At 42.5% G+C, this 20,975-nt stretch overlaps 1 protein-coding gene across 1 annotated transcript in view; it reads right to left on the reverse strand.

Annotated features, from left to right (window-relative positions):
• The window catches only part of SPATA16 (spermatogenesis associated 16), an 82,062-nt gene that overhangs the window by 26,537 nt on the left and 34,550 nt on the right, over nucleotides 1-20,975 (reverse strand). Inside the window, 1 exon segment of the mRNA XM_041467997.1 lies at nucleotides 12,122-12,206. Coding sequence (XP_041323931.1) covers nucleotides 12,122-12,206 — 85 coding nt within the window.

Genomic DNA, 20,975 nt, shown 5'->3' on the forward strand with positions numbered 1-20,975 from the left:
GTGCCGCTGAATCCCTGGCGTAGCCCACGCTCAGACACACGCACAAAAGGCACAAAATCTCAGAGCAATCTCTGTCTCCTGGTGAAAACCGAGTGCAGCAGGGGATCAAACAAACGGTTTGATCTCTGCTGACATTTCAAAGCTTCTGCAGTCGGAGATGACAGCGACTTGGGAGAAAGGCAAGGAGTGGGAGTCAGGCACGAACACCAAGGTGGTGCCTCTTGGTGCCACAGGGGTCTGGCCAGGCCACACAGGAGCTTCTGCCAGGAAGAGAAATGAGCTGTGAGCTCTGGAGTAAAGTATTGATGAGCCAGAGTCCTACCACTGCCCTTTGGCCCTTGCTATTTAGCAGGTGATGGTAATGGCTGGTAACAGTTCAGTTCCCCCCTCACTTCTGGATCATTCCTATCTTAGCCCAACCACAGCTTCTGGTTTAGACTCTGCATGGAGGCACTGGGGTGAATCTTGTCCTTCACACCACTTCTCCAGCCCTGTTGCATAGCAGGATGGCCTGAAACCCTGGGGGAGAGGACAGCTATGACAGCTTCTCCTTTAAAGGGTTATTCTTTGAAGTTTCATATCCATGACACCAAGAAGGGAAGTCAATGTATACCAGTGTAAAGAGACAAAAAAAAGATATTCCATTTGAAGAAATGACCCCTTTACAAAATGTGTTTGTGAACTCAAGATTTTAAATGAGTCTGACCCAGTGGGGAAAAAAAATCAAACTGTTCTGTACAGAAGAAATTCTGTGCCAGAAAGTACATACGAAAGTTCAGAGGCACTGCAAACACTAGCCCAGTGGGTAATTCTCTGAATGAGATGCACTTTGCACTCACAGCAGTACTGAAATCCAGCAGCTCCTGGGACTCAGATTTATTCCATTTTTACCAATAAGAATGCAACTAATAATAGTTTAAAAAAGGAAGAATTTGCCATGTGAGGGAAGATTTTAAAAATCACATTCTGATCTTTATTACTCTGGCTTATGTCAGACATATTTTGCACCACTTCCCGTGAAGTACAGATGTAACTGGTGTTCTCACAGAATAAGCCAAAATAAATGGGATCAGAATCAAACCCTGAAATTTTGTTGCCTGGGACATATGCTGTTCCTACAATCCTTAAATTCCTTGTATGGAAAAAGAGAGCCCGAGGACCAGGTCCATTTTGGGAGGCAGGAGGGTTTCCCACCACCTGAGGCCCAAATGCTGCACTCCCTCTGGGGATGAAGGCTGGGTCTTCACTGGCAGTGCCAAACTCCTGTAGAAATGAGCCTGTCCAAATAAAAGATATTACCACAAAATTTGCTTCTCAGGAAGGAGTAGAAACTCAAGTAGAAGGAAGTACCCTTCATCTTGAATTTGTGCTGATGGGGCTGAACAGCCATCTTAAGTAAGTATCACTCAAGGCACGAGTTGCATTAAAGTCAATGGTCTACTCCTCACATCAGTAATCTTGGTAGAGTGGGGTCTTGCCTACTCATCCTTCACAGAGCACTGCAGGTTCCTCTGAGACCATTTGTTACAGCCATTTTTTTGCTCCCCTTCCAGTTGAGGAGTTTGGAAAGGTGTCAGAGGATTAGTACCATGCAAATTGCGAGAGGAAAGTGTCACTAAGGTAGGAAGACTTCACAAAAAATAGCTTAGGGGGCTATACAGTATCCAGAATGAAATTTTATGGCACTCCATAAAATTGAAGTATGAGTCAAGGGTTAACAACCTTGAATTTTGCCCTTAAAATTAGTCCAAGAAAATCTACTTAGTTATAAATACGGCGGTACTGTATCGCGTCCTGTTGATTGATATGCCCAAGAGCTACCTTTGTCGGCAGTCTTTTAAGCAGCAATCCTTCATTTTGATCTTAATAGTGAGATAAGCACCTCCTTCCTCATTGGGCTATCAATTTCTAGCTGCCAATACAGATGGATGGGGTCGGGTGTTGCACACACGGTGCCTCCCGTCATGATGAATGTATAGTCAGCAATCATGGCCCTCCTCGTGACAAAAGCAGAATAAATGAGTGTACAGGGAGGGGAGGATGCATATAGCAATATTTAATGCAGGTGATGTTAGAAGAGTGCAACATGAGTTTTTTACCAAAAGATTACGCATAACTCTCAGTCTTTGTCCAGCCTTAAGACAAACGTTGGTAAATTTTTTAAACTATCTGCCAAAAAGCGACATTTTATTTTAATAACTTTTCAGTATTTTGCTCTAAGGAAATATTTAATGGATACTATACGATATCTTAGCCTGGCTTTTCTTTTTTTTTTCCTTTAAAGTATTTGGGGATGAAAAATCTTGCATTTAAGTACATTCTTTCTAGGACAGCATGAACGTGTGCAATACTCTGTATCTTGGCAGTGTTGGAATATCACTTGTCTATGGCAAACTCAGACATAGTTCACCTTTGATTAAACTATAGTTTAAAACCCACCCCAAACTAAAAGTAATAACCTAATTGAGTATGCTTTAGTACTTCCACTGTCTGTGACAATCATTGCATTGCTCTTTCTAGGCTGAAGGATATTAAAAACGTATTGTGCAAAGGATATTAATGCAGAGTCTTAACAGACTTTAGAAAATCAGTTTGCTTTTATGGCTGCCTTTCTACACTGCTCTCTCTTTCCTCTTCTCTTTCCTTTCCTCTAGAGATTCCAAATCCAATTAAATGTGACTAGATGTAATTCCAAATTGTCGCTTTAGTCAATTAAACATATAATAATCTTGTGTACCTAATTACTAGCTCCAAAAGTTTATTTGTTGATGTAGTGCTATCAGTGTCTACTTCTGCATGTTCCCCTTATCATTGCCTATATATTAATTGTGGTTTGACATTACTGTAAATTGAATTTGAAATTTCCCCCTAGTTAAAAGTCTCTCACAAACAGTAATCCCAATCCGGTTGTAATACCCTTTCAGAATGTACTTTCCAAGGCTGCATTATGTTCTTAATGAGATATAACCAAAAATACATGGATTTAGCAATAAACATTTCAAAACAGGCCCAGTATCAGGGGGTAACATATTGTTACAAACAGGAACTAAATCTTCCCTTAGATGTTCTCATACAGCTCCCATTAATTTCACTGGGAGAAAAGCAATTCAGTAGAATCCATGGATTTTTGCATAAGGACTGGATTTAGCCATAAGCTTTATCCAATGCTCATTCAAATCATTGGCAAGAATCCTCCTGACTGCGCTAGAACAAAGAGCAATTTCTAATTGAACATCGTCAGCCCAGCCGGCACAGGGTGAACAAAGGATAAAATTCTCATTGCCTTGAAAATAATTGGCAAACTGCTCATGGGCTCCAAGTGGTTTAATCTCAGGAATGACATATGGACCCTGTGGATGAAGCAGAGGAGGTGAGCAAAGCACCCAGCTTTGCCTGCTTGAGCTGGTGATGGTTCTGAGGAAAGACCTTCGGTGTGTCCTGAGCTGCAAACAAGAAATAACCCTGTAGCACAACATGAGGGAAGACTGAATGGATGTGTCCTGTTATTCCATGCCTTTGATCCACTGCAAAGCTTCCAGCTCCTATGACAGTGCCAGTGGCTGATCCACAGCTCTGTACATGAGTGGTGGTTGCTCCTGCAGCCTCCTCGACAGAAATAAGGGACTTCCAATCCGAACATAAGCCAGTCTGAAGCACTGAAACTTGTGGTTTTTTTGCAGTCAGAGGCCATTTGCAAGTGGTCATTTACAATCTGGGATCCCATAGTTGTATTGCCCCCTTGGCTGCTGTCATTCCAAAGGTTAAAACTGTCAGGTCCTTAACCCTGAGCCACGGCTTGCTTCTCCCAGCCTGGCACTGCTTCCAGAGGTGCACAGAGCTCTGAACAAACCTGGCATCAATCCTTGGACAAGTTGCTTCATCTTTTGCTGTTTCTCAGCATCAGCTGTGAAATGCAGACACTCATATTTGACTGATTTACAAGATTTGGTGTGTGAGTCCCCCTGGCTCCATCGTTTGCTAATTCTTCACAGCCTGCACAGCACAATGCCACTCTGATCATGGCAGAAGTCTCCAGGCATTGCTGCACTCCAGATAAATGCCTTTTCTCTTTATTCTTCCTTCTTAATTTGTCCTTATTTGAATAACCAGAAGCACACTCACATTTCTGGCATTCGTGTTTCGGTTTCCAACATCTGCTGTTGTCCCTGGCAGGTTCCCCCTGCACTGCCCTGCATGGCATCAGGAGTGGTGAGGCACACTCACAAAACCCCTCTGAGCCTTCTGGTGCCTCCATCCCACTTTTGCTTCTCAGTTCCTTGGTCACAGGGAGCACACACAGGTCAGGTCCGATGCTTGCTACTGTGACCTCAGGGCTTATAAAGGAAAATCCCACTACTCTAAATTCTTAGAAAAATAAATTTCAATTTCTTTTGAAAAAAGAAACACAAGGAAACAAGTAATGTTGATCAGCAACAGACCTCACTCTTTGTACCTTGAGAGTGACTAAATGAGAGTTCAACTGAGCACAAGGAACATAAGGTACAAAAGAATGGGAAATAACTCCTATTTAGACCATGTAATGCATCTTTCTGCATGAAATGCCATCTTTTTTTTTTTTTCCAGCTTTTAAAGATAGAGGGATTAATCTCTAAAGAACAAAGATATGAGCTTTCTTCCTACTTCTGACACAAGCACTTCATTGATATTCAAAAATATTTGCCTAATATTTACAGAACCATCCACCACTAAATTTGAAATATGGAAATGAATAAGAATGGAAGCAGTTTTGACAAAACACCTTTAGGAACACCTTAGGGGATGTCAGAAAAAAAGATATGAACTTTCTTCTTTCAAGGTATGAGGCTTTATATTCTGTGTTTTTTTCCCTATTTGCCAGTTCAGGCCAATATGAACTTCCACACCATAACCAAAGCCATGCAGGTGATGTGGCAAGCCAGGATCCAAAGGTGTTCTGCAATCTCTGCTCCATCTGGCCACTTGGTGGTGCAGAATAATAAGATATATTTCTCTACGTGCTGGTGAGGAGCAGAGCAGGGATCCTGAACCTCTCCCTCAGCCCATCTCCAGGCATGCACAGGACTTGTAAGAGCAGAGTCAAAGGCAGCTTTTGGTGCGTGACGGCTGCTGACACCAACAGCCCGTGCCCAGCCAAATCCTCTGCAGCAGCCACGCAGGTCTGTGGCAGGAAAATGGATGGTGAGGGTATAGAAATAGGCAGAATTTTCTGGAATGCACCAAAGTGTTCCACTTCCAAAGAAGACAAGAGCTTAGCGCTGTTGCTAAATGTTTGTGTGTTCATTTACCGTGGTAAACACTGGGAAATTCATGGGGGCAGGACTCAAGGTCAGCTCCTTAATCCTTGGCTGCTCCCCTTGAGCTGCAGAGAAAGGAGTGAAGCCCAGAAGGGGAGAGGAGGATTTCTCTGCAGATGGCAGAGCCTCAGGAATAATCACAGCCTATGCACATTAGAGTAACTTTCACTCTGCTGTGCTATTCAGCCCTAATTGCTGCTAAAACCAAGAGGCTGATAAATGGCTGAAAATTACCTGTGCATCTACTTCAAGTGAGCTCACTTGGATCCGCAGTCAGTGGTACTAACAGAGGGCCACAGCCACTGCACTGTGGTGTTAGTCCTGTGCAGACCTCCTGTTTGGAAAGGGTAAGTATAGCTCTGTTTTTTCAGTTTAACAGGAACTTTAATATTCCTATTCAGATCAGCTCTGATGCAGACACCTGGGCATTTAGAGATCTCTAAGACAATAGCACTGAGCCTGAGATATAAGATGCAAAATAAGCTATAGCTCTCTTCTGGATGACCTTGCTTATTTTCTTCTGAGATTAGAAAAGGAAAGTGATGTTTAAAACTGAAATAAGCAGAAGGTAGTAATTTTAATGCAATTATGCTGTTTGAAAAGTGTACAAAATAATAAGACTTAATTTTTAAATACATTTGTAAATTCTAATTACATGTAACCTCATTACTTTGATGGTATGGAGACATTTGGAAACTGTTACATGAGGAGTGATAAACAGAATACTGAGCAGGTATGAAATTGCTACAGTCTGGTTTGACTTATGTGTAGACTAGCCCCAAAATGGGGCAAAATGTTGTCATATGTGTTCAATATTTTGATGTTGCTAATTTCTGCAGAGGACTGACTAGAAGTTCCTTTCGAGCATTTCACTAGTGAGCCTTAAATGCATTGGGAAACTGCTATAAAACACTTCTGTCCTGCCAAACCCTCCCAGGCTGGTGATAGGGTACACTTGCTGTCTTTGCTGGAGTTTGAGTTGTTAGCCCATTGTTAGAAAGTAGAAATAAGTTTCATACAAGAAAATGGCCCCTGTATTTAGAATAGATTTATTGTATTTATTATTATCTGGCTCCAACTTTCTGCGTGGTGTCGAGATTGCTCTGCAATGATAAAAAATGTTTCTCATTTAATGGCAAGTGCCACTTAAGGACACAGAAGCTGCTTTCCAAACGTGAGCTGAGAGATGCACAGGGAAATCAGGAGCCTTTTAAAATGACAGGGGGTGATCAGGACAACAGCTCCCTAAGCCCACTGAGACTGGGATCTCCATGGCCTGGAAGGAAACAAACACTCAGGATGGGTGTGATGGACAGATCCCAGGAGGTGTGGGAGGAACCTGTGCCAGTGTTGGCTGCACTGTGGAGCTTTCTGGGGAAGGGATGGGATGAGCTGCTGGTAACAGAGATGCAGTGAAACATCCAGAGGGACGTGGTCCATGCTTGTTCTGGGCTTGCTCTGCTCCCTGAGTTAGGGACAGACCTTGAGCTGTCAAAGGTTGGGTTTACTTCTGGCAGGGGCTGTGGAAACACTAGAATTGAAGGCTTCCTCTTGCCCCTGATGGATTCTGTCTGATCAAGCTGCTGTTTGACAGTTTCAGGTGATAAAGGAGCATATGTGTGGCACAGAGATGATGTTTGGTAAATTTTAGACGTGGACTAACATCGTATGTTGGTGTCATAAAATATAGTAGGCCATGTGGCTTTCCTTTGGGCTTTGGCTGATCCCAGCATTTGCCAGAGCTGCTTTCCTGGGCCCAGTTTTTGAAGGGCTCCCAGAAGTGCTGCCCTTCTGAGGATGGAAATCACAAACCATCAGAGGCTCTTGGACCCTTTCCACTTGGGGAAAACCAGATCCAATTTCATTCATTTTCCCCTTTCATTCCTAGTCCTGGGTCATGTGTCCACTTGGCACTGGGTTTTGGGATCAGTGCTCTGGAGCCCCTGGGTGGGCTCTGAGCCAGCAGCTCCTGGAATAATGGTGTAAATGAACCCTCCCCAGCTGTGGGAGCCCTCCCTGCCCATCCCTGTCTTTGTGGGTGAGCCCTGAGGGATTCTCTGTGATCAGAGGGGGCTGGGGGATTCTGTTGCTATGACAACAGGTTTGTTTGGTTTTCTTACTAGAACTGGATTTAAAAAAAGAAAAATATATATTTTTTCAGTTAAGAAAACTGAAACAATTAGGGTAGAGACAGAAGATAAACTTTCCTGTTTTCCCAAGAGGAGGCCTAGGCAGGATGCACAGGCAGGTAGCAGGGTGGCAGGTGTGGGCAGGAGGCAGGCAGCTGGTACCCCCAACCCCAAGGATTTATACATCTTTCCTTAGCACAACTGTGTGCCTCATAAAACAAACCCAGGCATAAAAGCTAGCCCAAATAATTCACCTTGCTTTCTCACACTTCCTTTTCAAGCCTGACTAAAAGGGGACACAGACCTGAACTCTTACAGAGAGCTGAGGTTTACTGCTAGCAGGGCTGGTTTGCTTTTCAGCTGATGGAATTGTATAGATTCTATGATTTTTAATTATTTTTTTCTAACCAGAATGTCAAAAAGCTGAGTCAGCCATCCCACAGCTATTAAGATCCTAAAACTTCTTCCTCCTTACGGATTGCTTACCCCTACTCTATGCAGTCAGATGAAGATGAGTTGTTTGTTCTGGCAGAGGGACAGACAGTCTGTTTTCCCCTACATGTATACAACTAATTTCAAGTCACTGGTGTTCCAACTGGTGATAAAAGAGCTATCTTAAGCTTTTCACAGAACACAGTGACACTGTTAAATCAGCACAGCATTTTGATTAGCAGAAAGATGAGAGCTGTACAGCTTAATGAGAAAAAGGGGCAAAATACCTTTTGTACTTGGAGGTTTAAACCTGTAGTTTTAAAGGAAATAGGTGCCTGTATTTTTGTGTAAGTTGCACATTTTCACCTTACTGCTGATCCAAGGCTATTCAGTGTCAGCAATAGCCTGCACTGTTTGAGTAAGGAAGAAAAATTGCTCTCATGCCTTATTGCTCATCTGGTTAGACCTTTCCTTGTGGATGTGTAGCTGGCAGCTGTGAGAGCACAGCCCATGGGCTTGGGGACTTGAAGGACACACAGGCTCTGCTAACTCCTCCTCCATGAGCTTTGAGGTTCACATTTTGGTGCATGTTCCTTTTCTAGGACTCCCATTCTTGAAAGTAGGGTTGGGTGGTGTCTGTTCTGTCCTTAGAGACAGCACAGACCTCTGAGGTTCTGCTGTGGCACATCCCCGGCACAGACATGTCCTTCATCTCATCTTTCCCTGGGGCAGCTGTCACAGAATCATTCAGGTTGGAAAGGACCTCTGAGATCATTGAGACCAGCCTTTGATCACCACTTTGTCATGCAGACCATGGCACTGAGTGCCACATCCAGCCATTCCTTGGACACCTCCAGGAATGGTGCCCTGACACTGCCAGGAAGGCCAGGTTCTCCGTGGCCTTCTCCAAGAGCAGTTTCTTGGTTTTAAGACAGAAGTGAGCCCAGGATCCTTTCCTGAACCTTCCATTCTGATTACTTAGGGATTTTTGATCAGCTGTGAGAATGTGTTCTTTGGCAGGACACTTCCAGTGGCTGCTGTTGGAGGCTGATCCTATGGCTAAATGCCTTCTAATGCTTAAAATTTCCTGGTAATTCCAGACCAAATTTATACACAATACATCTATGCCCACTTGTTCAAGGACCAAGATGGTCTTTCCACTTAAATGGGTTTTCTCCCTGCTGAGGTTTAAATCTTCACTGTGTTTGTCCAGAGCAGTCTTCCAACATGAGAGATACAAAAAGAGGGGAAAAATATTTACTAAGTGGCACTTTAGGGAAAGTGGTTGCAGCGCTTTGGAATTGTTTGCAGATGCTGTGACCCCACAGTGGCGTTTCTGGGACTGCCTTGCGGTGCCAAATGGCCTTAGGCTGCACTCTGCCTGGGGCATCCCATCCCTGTGCTATCCCAGAGGCATCCCTGAGCAGCTGACAAAATTCAGAATTCATGCAGATATCAGTTTTTAATTAATTCAGACCTCCTTGCATTTAGGCTCCTTCCTGTGCTTATTCTCCTGGTCCTGGGCTGTGTGAGTGAAAGCTGCACTCAGAGGACTTTGAGAGAGGCTTAAATTACAGCTGACCCCTCTCTAAACTCTGACTTTCTCTGAACCAGAGAATTCGGTCTGGCATGTCTTCAGAGACAAAATCTCAGGGGATCTCAGCTTGATGGGTAGGCTGAGTCAAATGTGAGTATCTGTGGTGTTTGTGCCAAGCTGAGCTGCTCCCAACCAGCCACTGCTGCTCTCTCCCCCTTGCACTGCTCTGGGGGTGCCTCTGTGCAGGTACTTAAAATCCATGTGAGGGGTGGGAAGGCAAGGGATACCCAAGAACAGGAAAAGGAATAGAATGACCAGTTTCTCATTTAAAAAAAAAGGCAGGCAGAAATAAAGTCTCAAGCTGCATCAAGGGAAATACAGGTTGGATATTAGGAAAAAGTTTTTTATGGAAAGAGTGATAAAGTTCTGGAATAGCTGCCCGGGGAGGTGGTGGAGTCACCATCCCTGGGTATGTTTAACAAAGCCTGGATGTGGCACTGGGTGCCAGGGTTTAGCTGAGGTGTTGGATGATCTTGAAGATCTCTTCCAACCTGGTGGTTCTGTGAGTTCTGTGAATAATGGCTTATGCTAACAATGCCCAGGTTTGTATTTCCAGAAGTGTGACTGAGTGTCCCCATGGCATGGGCTGTCTGTGATGAGCAGAGCACACTCTGCACCATGAGCAGGGTTTGACTGAGCCCAGTGACTCCAGAGAGATGACAGAAGTGGTGCTAAGCTTAGTTTAACACAATCTGCAGAAGCAGCTCTGCACAGTTGCTATAACACTATGTTAAACTAGGCTAAACTCTGAGTACTGCTACAGTCACTGCTTTTGGAACCACGCTGGAGTCAGTCTGTCAGAATGTTCCTCTCCTTTACGAAATACATAATCTCCTTGAAAATCATCTAGTTTCCTGAAAGCTACTCAATGTGGGGAAAAAAGGCTGACAGTGTTCCCTCGTGCCTGCTGATGTAGTAAATTTACTGATTCCTTATCTGCAGTGACACCAACCACAAATTTATATTCATTTTTGAAATCATATTTATGAACAGCTTCTCTGTTCATATCATCTTCTTAAATATGCCCATGTATTTGTATTACTTCTCAAGAAAGCTCAGTCTTTGAAAGCATATTTTGAAAAAAACCCTCCATTTATTATTTGTACTATTTTTAAACATCTTCAAGCTGACTTTAAAGGGAAAACCTGAATTTCCTTCCCAGCACCCCAAACAAATCCCCTTTTTCACTTCATCTGTTGGGCTACTGGTGAATTTGGGGGTTTGGAAGCATCCCAGGCAGGATTCCCCACCTGTCACAAAGCAACATATGGTCCTAACAGAGCTCTGGAACACCTGGCTGAGCCTCACCTGTTGATAATTCAGTAGATGACAATTTCTGTCTGAATCAGCACATCAGCAAGATTTCAGGAAGAAGAGATAGTTCCCAGATCTCCTTTTGCATCTCACTGATAACAATCACAACACTTTATTCTCTTTCAACAAAATGTTTCTCTTTCTTAGCTTGGAAACAGCTTTTTCTGAATACTGAGCTGTGTTTTGAGATTAAAGAACAAAGGTTGGGTGGGTTTATGGTCAGGGGAAATATTCCAGATGTATCTGAAACTGCATTTCTTGAGAAATTTAGAAAAAGTGTTTTGTGTTTCTTGCTTGGGGAGGTGATTTCTTCTGCCTGTTCTGTCTGAGTGAAAGCCAGGGGAGATTACTTTGACATAATTTCAGTGTGTGTCCTGCTGAAGGAAAAGTGCTTGTCCTGGAGCCTTTGGCTGAAGTCCCACATGGAAAATTGAAGTTCATCTTCCCAAATCCTCTCTGCAAGTCTGCTTGTCTGCCTGGATAAAGTCTTATTCCACTCCCTGTGCTGTTTTGCTGCTGTTTTAGTGGCTTCAGAGCTGCACCACCAGCATCCATCTCAAAGGATGAGCAAAGTGACCCCTTCAGTCTCTTCCCTAATTCACACTGGCTGCTCTGCCATTAGTTACCTAATGATTTGTGAAATATTTTGTGGTATACCTTGTGGTCTTCAGCTGAAAGTCCCTTGTAAGTGTCTAATGTTAGCAGTAATGGTGATACATAGCAAATCACTGCTGCTTTTCCTCATGCATTTCTCTTTCATTTAAGCATCTTAGGTGGTTAAAAACTTCTGTTGCATGGTGAAACTTGGAGGTTTTTTTGGCAGCAGCAGTGGAAGCACACAAGCAGAGCTTCCTCTTGCAGGCTTTCCTCCTGCCAGCAGTTCCCATTCACACCAGCAATCTCTTCAGCTGCACACAGGCTAAATTTTGCAGCATACCACAGTGTACCCTGAGATCTTGATTATTTTTTTCTCTCTTTTATTTTTTTTTCCCCTCTCTCTCCACCCTCCACTTGGAGCACATCTGAGCATCTGCCCAGGGTTCCAGGGAAACCAGGGAGGTGCTTGTGTGGGTGTAACTTTTATCCAGCACAGCTCTGGGACCTGATCAGGGCTCACACCAGTGCCCAAGAATGAGTGAATGCTCCTACAAGCATTTGCCTAATCACAACTGGGGATGTAATTAGGATTATTCATGTTATGACAACCAGGAGGATTTGATCATTTGCACAAAGCCAGCCCAAAACCCCCACTGATTCTGGAAATGCCTGGACCTAGGATGACAGCCTTACTACTGAGAGCTGGAATGAAAGGGATGGAGAGAATCCATTCAAGAGCCACAAGCAGTGTGATTTGCAGCTTCAGAATCTCTCTGTAAGCACCAAGAGCAAGCAGCTTGGTGTAGGTGATTCTGGAGAGAGACTGGGTTCAGAATAATGCTCCTTTTAAGGATAAGAAACAAATAAGTTTAAATTTTTATTTCTTAAATCATTAAAAGCTCCTGATAGTCACAGTTTAAGACACATACTGTATGTACTTATTCTATACAGCTCCACACTGTCTCAAATGCAATATGGGCTCTTTCTCTTAACAGCTGTGACAGAGGAACAAGCATTATTCAAATTTTTATTGAGGTTATATTATAAATGCAATTTCATTAGGGTTTTGTGTATTGCTCTAGGGGAAAAAAAAATCCTGTGGTAATATTTTATATTGCTTTTAGCGTGTAGTAATCAAAATTGGTGCAGCACAACTTGATGTAAAGCCCTGCCTCTGCAAACATGAGTGGCAAGTGCCTGACCCATCTACCTGGAGAAAATGTGCATCTGGAATGTATTTAGTGTTAACTTGGAAGACTCTGAAACACTTTCTGCACAAGTGATAGGTTCTACGTGGGTGGACCTCGGCATGTTTCTTAGACCTTAACTTTAATAGATGCAGTTCCAGGTGTAACAAATTACAGGCTTTAAGTCAATATCAGAAAAGATGAAAGGATAAAAATAGAAGCTCAGCAGTTAGATTGGCAGGCAGGGTGGCCTTTTGATGGGAGCAAGGGGAGGGCAGGAGTGACAGCTCCTTCTACATCCAATTAGTTCCACCTGTGAGATCTCCAAGAACGGACTGGATTCTCAGGTCAGCAGCACTTCTCCTGGTCCTTGGAAGAAAGCTAAACAGATGGTGTTCTAACATGCAAAGTTTAGTATTTATCATTTCATACATGCTTTAAAAAGCACATAATGACAGATTAGGACTTCAGCAAAGAGATTAACACTACATTCTGATACAATGAAAGCCTGCAAACCAGCTCATGTTTCCTCAGTGAAAGTTTTGAATATCGTGGTAATAGAAAAAACTACTGCCTTTATGATTTCAGTATATTAATAATCACAGACCTAATCCTTTTCCTAACCAAATCGTCATTCATCCTCTTGAAATTATGATATAAATATAGATGCAAACACATTCAGTCATGAATTCTCATTTATGAGAACACACAGAACATTTTAGAAGACCAACACTCTTCTCTATGTATTCAACACTTGTGACCTGCATGCCTGTGGCCTTCAGATGGAGCTTTTAAAATAAGTTAAAACCTAAAAGTACCTCCAAAGTACCACAGACCTGTGAATCAAATTAACTCTGCAGGTTTTCTCCAAGGCACACAGGAGAAGGCCTGAAGCTCTGACTGTTTACATTTGCATTTGCCAGTCATTGAATAAATAAGAATATTTCTGTTTTGGCACAGTAAACTTTGTCTGAGCAGAGCTGCTCTGTGCCTTGGAGATCCAGTCCTGCTAAAGACCACCCTAATCTGGTGTGGCATCTCAGAGCTGTGCTTTCAACATGTGAAAAAGATGCTCAGAAAACTGTTTGGAGAGAAAGCATCACCCTGCAGGAGCTGCCTCGCTGGGGAGAAGGCGTGTGTGTGTGGAACACCAGTGACAAATGATCTCATAACTGCAGGCATTACTGGAGGAAGCACAGAACTTAGTGACTGGGGGCACATCTGAGCACTCCACTAATACACAATGCAAGAAACAGCACAGGATGTTAAAAATGAGTTGCTCTTAATGAGGGAATGAATCACTCTCAGCACTAATGAAAAGAGAATGCCAACAGCAAATACTGCAGCTCTCGGCCAAATATGGTTTAGGTGTGAGGTTTGGGCAATATTGATGGTCACCAAATCAAAATGACCAAAACATCAAATAATATCTGTATTTAATAACTTGGCCAAACCAGTAATACTTATGTAGATGACAACTGGCACTTCTGCAAGCTGTTTCAAAGGAGATTATTGCTGCTATAAACTGTAGTCACCACTTGATAATGATAATATTGATTTTTTTATTATTTTTTTTAAATTTTACCCCTCCTCTCCAAGTTATGGCTTCTACCACAGATAAGCAATAGCACTATGAGGGGAAAAATTAAAAAATCAATGATTCCCTGGTAGTTAGCAACACATTTTCTGTACGACTTTGAGCAGGATATGCTGGGATAGGCTTATCATAAATATAGAACTGTGGCAGATTTTCATAGGATTAGATATCAGCTCTCCATTTTTCCATCTTTATATATTATTTTTTACTTGTCTCGAAGAGATCAACTGCTGGTCTCGATCTATAAATTCTATACTCAAAAATAATATAGCAAGCCCTAATAGCTTGAGCAAACAGCAGAAGGCTACCTTTGACTCCTGGTGTTAGGATTGATTTTGCTACACTCTCTGAAGCCTATAGACTAGAAATAATTTCTGCTGTGTTCCTGCTTTCCCACAAAGTGGCCCTTTGCTGTGCTGAGGCTGCTCCAGACCAGTGGCCTTTGTGCAGACCAGGGCTCATTTCATGCCAGGTGGGCACCAAAACTGTGAGGAGCTGCCACTTTGCTTTTTAAATCTGATGTGCTTCAGGTGATTTTGGTGAAAAGGCAAAGGAAAAAAAATAATGGAAAGAGGAAGCAAAGGATTGTCCAAACAAAGGTTAAGAGGAAAACCCTAATTGCAGGAAGTTTTCCTTCAAACAGGAGCAGATGGTGGACCCATCTGGCCAGGCAGAAATATGCCAGGCTGGGCATACTGAGAATGGGCCCATGCTCAAAGATCCACCTCCAGCCATGAGCATCTTGGTACTAGGCTGGTTAATCCAGTAATTAATTAGGAGGGCTGAGTTTCAAGAGTGAGGCTCGAAAGGAGAATTGGGGAAGGAGGAAGGTGGTGGACACAGTGGTTGCAGCACAGTCAGAACAATGTCTATATGAGATTTGTGCCATGAGCAGAAACATCTTTGGTCTTTTAACTCATGTGCCTTTCATGGGAGCTTAATTTAGGAAAAAAAATAGTATTTTCAACACAAAACATCTGGAAATGCTCTGAAAAAGCTCTTATTTTGCCCTGAGAAAACTTTAATCGGCAAAACTGCAAATAAAGTCACTACATCTGAAGATTAAAACTTGTGTTCTTGCCAGGTTTTGCCCTCATCTGTCAAATGACTGGGCTAAAGTAAACTTGAAATAGATTTTCATTTATTTTTCATCTTCACTGTAATCCAAAGACTGCCCTGTTAAAAGCCTTTCGTAAATCATTTGGTCAGTTTTTCTCAACAAAACAGTCTTTAAGTAATGCTGTATATCAGCCTTTTTTTGAGGTTTTCATTTTTTCATCGTGACAGCTTCTCTTAAAAATAATACAGGGTTTGTACTATTATCTTTTTTCAAACTGTGAGGAGAAGGGAAGAAGGCTTCAACTCGCTCCCCACCACAGCAATTGGAGTATGCAAATCAAAGACACATCACTCTGCAGTTTTCTTTCCAGGTTTTCCTTTCAATCTCACTGCCCAGTGTTAGGAGAACTGATGTGTCAAGAAACCTGGATTGCTGCATCAAAACTGGATGCTGGAAATCACAATGCCTTTTTTTCTAAGGTGCATAGTCTCTGTCTAATTTCTTCCCAAATGCAGCTGGGGTTTAACTCTAATCTGACTGACCTGAAGAATTGTCTCTGCTGTGATCCACCACATCATTTGTGTTTGGCCTTTGCAGGCCAAGAAAAAGTCAATAATGATTTTATAGATGAAACAAGTGAAAAAATGCACTTCACTGCTCCATCAGATAAACTAATTTTTCTTATTAGAACTGTGAGTAAAAGCTGGTTGGTTTGTGGATATTATTTCTTTATAAGAGTAGCAGCCTTTTCTTTTTCGTAGTTATCCATACTTTCCTGAGATGCTGTGGGGTTTAATAGTTGAGGCTAATCGACTGTTAGAGAGGAATTAGGGGATTTAACAAAGTAAAACTGCAATTCCAATGCAGCCTGTGCTGCTGCAGGGATGGGTGTTTGTTCAGGCTGCACATCCACGTGTTGCTGGCACGAGGGACTGCACAAAGGCAGTCACTGAGCTCTTCTTCACCACCTTAAAGACAATGTCTGTGCAAGAAATGAGTCAAGCAGCATTCAGCAGAGCCATGTCTGCAGCTGCTGTAGATTAATACAGTGCTCTTCTCTTCAGTGAACACTGTCAATCAGTACAGCTGGTGATCCAGCCTCAATATACCCGTGGATGAACCTGACAAATCCTGTGTAATTACACTGAACTTCAACATTCTTCTTTTTCCTTGTTTCATCTCCATGGCAGGCAGATTACTGTGTGCTGTGTAGTTCTAGTCTTTCATCTGTTGGAGTCTGCTGTGCTCTGTTCTGTGATCCCAAGGGCAGGTTTGAGAGTTCAGCCCTACCAGAGACAGCCAAATTCCTGAACCCCACTGCAGTCAGGAATCAACGTCATTGTGTTTTTCTGCAATTTGCATGTGGAGCAATGTTGATGTTTTCTTTAAGTTTTATTTGAGGACCTCATGGATGTATGTTTATTTATAGCCAGCTTTTGTGTCCCAAACCATTTCTCTTCCCAGTGCTTTTGTAGGGAATTAAAAGGGGTGTGTCTTGGAGACACAAAACTTGTGAGCATCCCTCTTCTGTGTGAGGGTTTACCAAAGATGATGTCTTGAAGAGGGGAAAACCCTCCCTGATGGAACTGGAAGTGCTGAAAATATTTGGTTGGCTTGTAAGAGCATAAACTGTCTCTGCCAGAGGACAAGAGTGAGGTGGTTTTGGTGCTGCTGGGGATTAGCAGCTAGAGGGAAAAGTGGATGAGGGGAGCCACAAGAAGACACACGAGGGAAGCAGGGCCTTTCTCCCAAGCTTGATTTCAGCCTCTTGGTACCTGGACAATGTCAGGACCATTGGTCCGTGGGGAGTTTCTTTTCTGTTGCCACCAAATGCCTGGCAGGGACTGTGCCCATCCTGCTCTGGACTTGGGGATGTTTTTCCCCTGGTCCCTGAAGGAGGGAGTGCCCTCCCCTCCCTGCCCTGGCCAGTCCTTTTAAAGAAGGGACATGCAAAATCAGATAACATCTGGATTATAGAGAGAAAAGCTGGAGGACAAAGGGGCCAGGATTGGTTGGCAGACGTATCTGCAAAAGCAACAACATTTATCCAGGCAAATTAGGCAGAGTCCTGAATGAGTGTCTGGTAATCTGATAAATTACTAGGAATCCCTTTTAATATAATCATCATCACTGAACAAAACAGACAGAAAAGCTTCTATCAGTCCTGGGTGGATGAAGGAAGAGAACCAGATCCTCTCACACTGAGAGAGGGTGCTTGAAATGTCTTTGTGCAGTTGGAATTTTATTTTTTTATTTTTTATTTTTTTTGCACAACCCATCAGAAATGAATGCAGTTATGACATCTATGGGCAAGGACTGTCAGTGCACAGAAAAAACCATCTCATGATGTTTTCATATTTAAACAGACAGGAAGGGAGGAAGTGTGGGTTCCCAAAAAAGGTTTCACACAACGCCTTTTCTCTGTCAGTGAAGTGAAATATAACTGCCATGCTAAAAGGTTTTGCAGCAGCAATTTGCTTTGAATTGCAAGCATAAGATAAATGTGCCATACAGGTCTCAATTCCTGAGCTGTGAAGGTGGTAAAAAGGAGAATGTTCTCTGGTCCAGAACAAAAAGATATTTAGAAATATCTTGTTTCAAAGCTCCCAAAACATCTTAGCACAAGTAGAGATACTCTGCGTTCCCTGTCTTGTTCTCATAATGTTTTGCCCTCTTGTTTTCCAGCTGTGCCACCAAACTTCCTGACACCATTAGCACTGCTGTCATGTTCAATGTTGTCAGAGTTTTCTTTCTACAAGGAGCTGTATGTCTTCCAGGCTTTTTTTACCCCCCAAATGTGCATTTTCTTAATAGGATCCCACCACGAGTTGTGCAGATAAAAGTTTTTGCAAAGTAGCATCATCAAAGTCAAGTGGAATGTAGCCTTTTACCACAAAGGGCAAAATCGCAGCCCATAAAATAAGAACCATGCCAGTGATACGTCAGCCTGGAAATAATACGAGTCAGAGCTGAGAATCAGAATCCAGAGAGTCCAATGGTGTTCATTTAAAAAATAATAAAAAATTGAAGTACATAGAAATATTTGAAATGCTGCATGAGAAGGAATTATTTTTTAAGAGCACTTCTAGTTTACATTATCCAGAGTATCTCAATGGAATAGCTTTATATTAATAATATCTCATCTATTATGTATATTGCAATATGCCTAATACAATTGCTGAAGAAATTTGGTGCTGCTAATTCTTCTCTTTCTTTTTGTTCCCTTTTCAAAGGGGTAAAAAGATTAGGAGAGCAGTTTAGAGCAAAGTATACTTTGCAGTACAGACTTCCCACAGATTAGGAATATCAGTCACTACATTTCTTGTTTTTCTGTTTCAGCCTAAAAATCTCTGTTTTCCTAGAGCTCCTCTTCTATTCTGCCTCCATTTTAATGCCCACTGCCAGCACTGTATCATCACATCATTGCATTATTTATTTTTGATTATTTAATATTTCACTAGAATTCCATTCTCAAGTTACTTTAATACAGTCCTATATTAAAGGTGCAAAATAAGGAAGCTAGGGAGTGCAGAAGTAGCTGAATATTGAATTTTTATTCTGAAATTTTGAATAATCTGGGTTAAAGGGTCCTGGCTGATCCAGTCTATAATACAATGACCAAGATCTGATATCTTTTGAGATGTCTTTTCTTCTGACATATAGTGCATGAAGCTTGATCACTAGTAATTATTTTAGACCTTTTGAGTTTGAAAAGTCACTGGGAAAAATGCAGAGGATTTAAAAGTAAATCTGTGAACCTTCAGCTGTTTTAGACTTTTCCCCCACTGTGCCTCCAGAAGAGATTCCCTCTGTTAACTCATCACTAAAGCAATCGTGTACTACTTAACAGAGGTGCTATTTTCTACTTCATGTGTCTCCCTATGAATTGTGCAAGAGGCATTAGAGAGCCCTGCCTTCCACTGAACACATGAAAAGGCAGAGCAGAAAAAAGCTTTGCAGATTTATTGCATTCTCTGTGCATAGCCTTTCTGGGAGGGAGGGAGAGAATTGGCAGCGGGTCGTGCTGTGGAGCAGAGTCTGCAAGGACACAGGGAAATCTTTGCTAACCCCTAAAGATCTTAAATAGCTCCTTAAAACACTCCTCCTTACCATGAACATATTTTCCAGGCATGATCTAGAGGTAATACTGAAGAAACATGTTATAAAATCTGCTTCCTCTTCCTCCCCTCAACCCTTACATCCACAATTTCCAGATCAAGGGAAGGAGGACAGGGAGTGAGGTCCAGGTATGCTCTGGTAGGAGGCAGGTCACAAACATCCTTCCAGGTGGAACTTCCAGTGCACCTCCCACCACCTGCTGTGGGCTTCCATGGCAAGAGAGCAATCCCATTGGGAAGAGGTGTCACTTTCCAGCCCATGGTGAGCAGCCTCTTTCTCCTGCTGGCCAGCTGATTCCCAGAGGAGTCCCGTGTGTGCCATGGGCACCAGGTGCAGTGGCAAAAAGCATCTTTCCAATAGAAAGGTTCTGTTTGATTTGTCCCAGGTGCAGACAGCAAGGCTCTCAATGCAGATTTACTTGATCTTGCTCAGAGGGTGAAAAGGCGAGATAAACAAAAAAACCCAAAAACCAAAACCCAAAAACCTATAAGGGGATATAAAATCTCATTGAAAGGGTTTCTTATCTTTTGAAGAACCTCCCTCTTCAGCTGTCACAGAGTTTCGGATGGCTCTCTCCAATTTCCAATAAATTTGAGTCTTAATGATTGCTGAGCTGTGCATGTGAAACACCAAGGGTTGTTTTCCCATGTGCTGTCCTGTGGCTCGCTGGGTTCTGTTGTGCCTGCCCTCTGAAGAGCAGGTGGAACTGGGGGACTGTTCTGCTGAAATGCTGTGCTCTGCTTCAAGGCTGTTTCCATCTGGGGCAAAAAATTCAACCACTGACATTATTAGGCTGAGCAACATAAGGCCTAAGCACTAATCTGAGGTTTCTTAGTCAGTTCTTGACTTCTCAGACCTTCACTGTTTTGCCATCTGCTATAATTGAAAATTGCCTTCTGCAACCAAAGGGAAAATCTAATTTCTCAGCAAGCCATATGGGGTTATTAAGATCATTAAACCCTGGTATGCCATAATGCCTGGGCCAAAAGGACCACAGGGCACGTAAATATCGTGTGATTCATTTTATGGCTTCAGACTGCAAGTTAGGAATTATTTTGATGGCTGTCTTATGATGAAAAGCGCTGGTCAGGTAGGCTGCAGCAAATGTTGCTTGGTGAGGTCAATCCATGGCAGGTTTCCTCAGAGCTGTGATGGATGAGAAGTGGTTTTAATAGTTTTTGATCACAAAGGGTAAAACTTTTGCATCAGCCTGACAAATGATCAGCCAGTGTCCTCAATTGTATCAGAGATGCTAAAGGCAGCCTTGAATATTAAGAAATCAGAGAAGACAATTTCCACTTTTTAGGAGGACCCAGACTTGGCTTCCCATCCAGGACCTAAAACTGATGATTGTAGTTTGGACTCCCTTTCTTAAGAAGAGGAAAGCTATTCCCTACAGATGCCTGTTTATGAACCCTTTAAAACTGAGATCCTTAATTTTTTGTTCTGTTTTCTGTTTCCGTAGATGTGATGTTTTATAAGATTTCTCTGTAGCAAAACCCACTACTGTGTATTTGATACCACTGTTGGGGAGAATATTAAAGCTGATTCTTTGTTAACAGGGCTTCCAAAATGAATGCAGGAGCTGTGAAATTTACATGAAATTAAAGAAAGAATAGCTCAGTAAATGCAAATAAATGCAGGAACAA

This window comes from Pyrgilauda ruficollis, unplaced genomic scaffold, assembly GCF_017590135.1.
Source record: "Pyrgilauda ruficollis isolate IOZ18807 unplaced genomic scaffold, ASM1759013v1 scaffold21, whole genome shotgun sequence".
Classification (NCBI taxonomy): domain Eukaryota; kingdom Metazoa; phylum Chordata; class Aves; order Passeriformes; family Passeridae; genus Pyrgilauda; species Pyrgilauda ruficollis.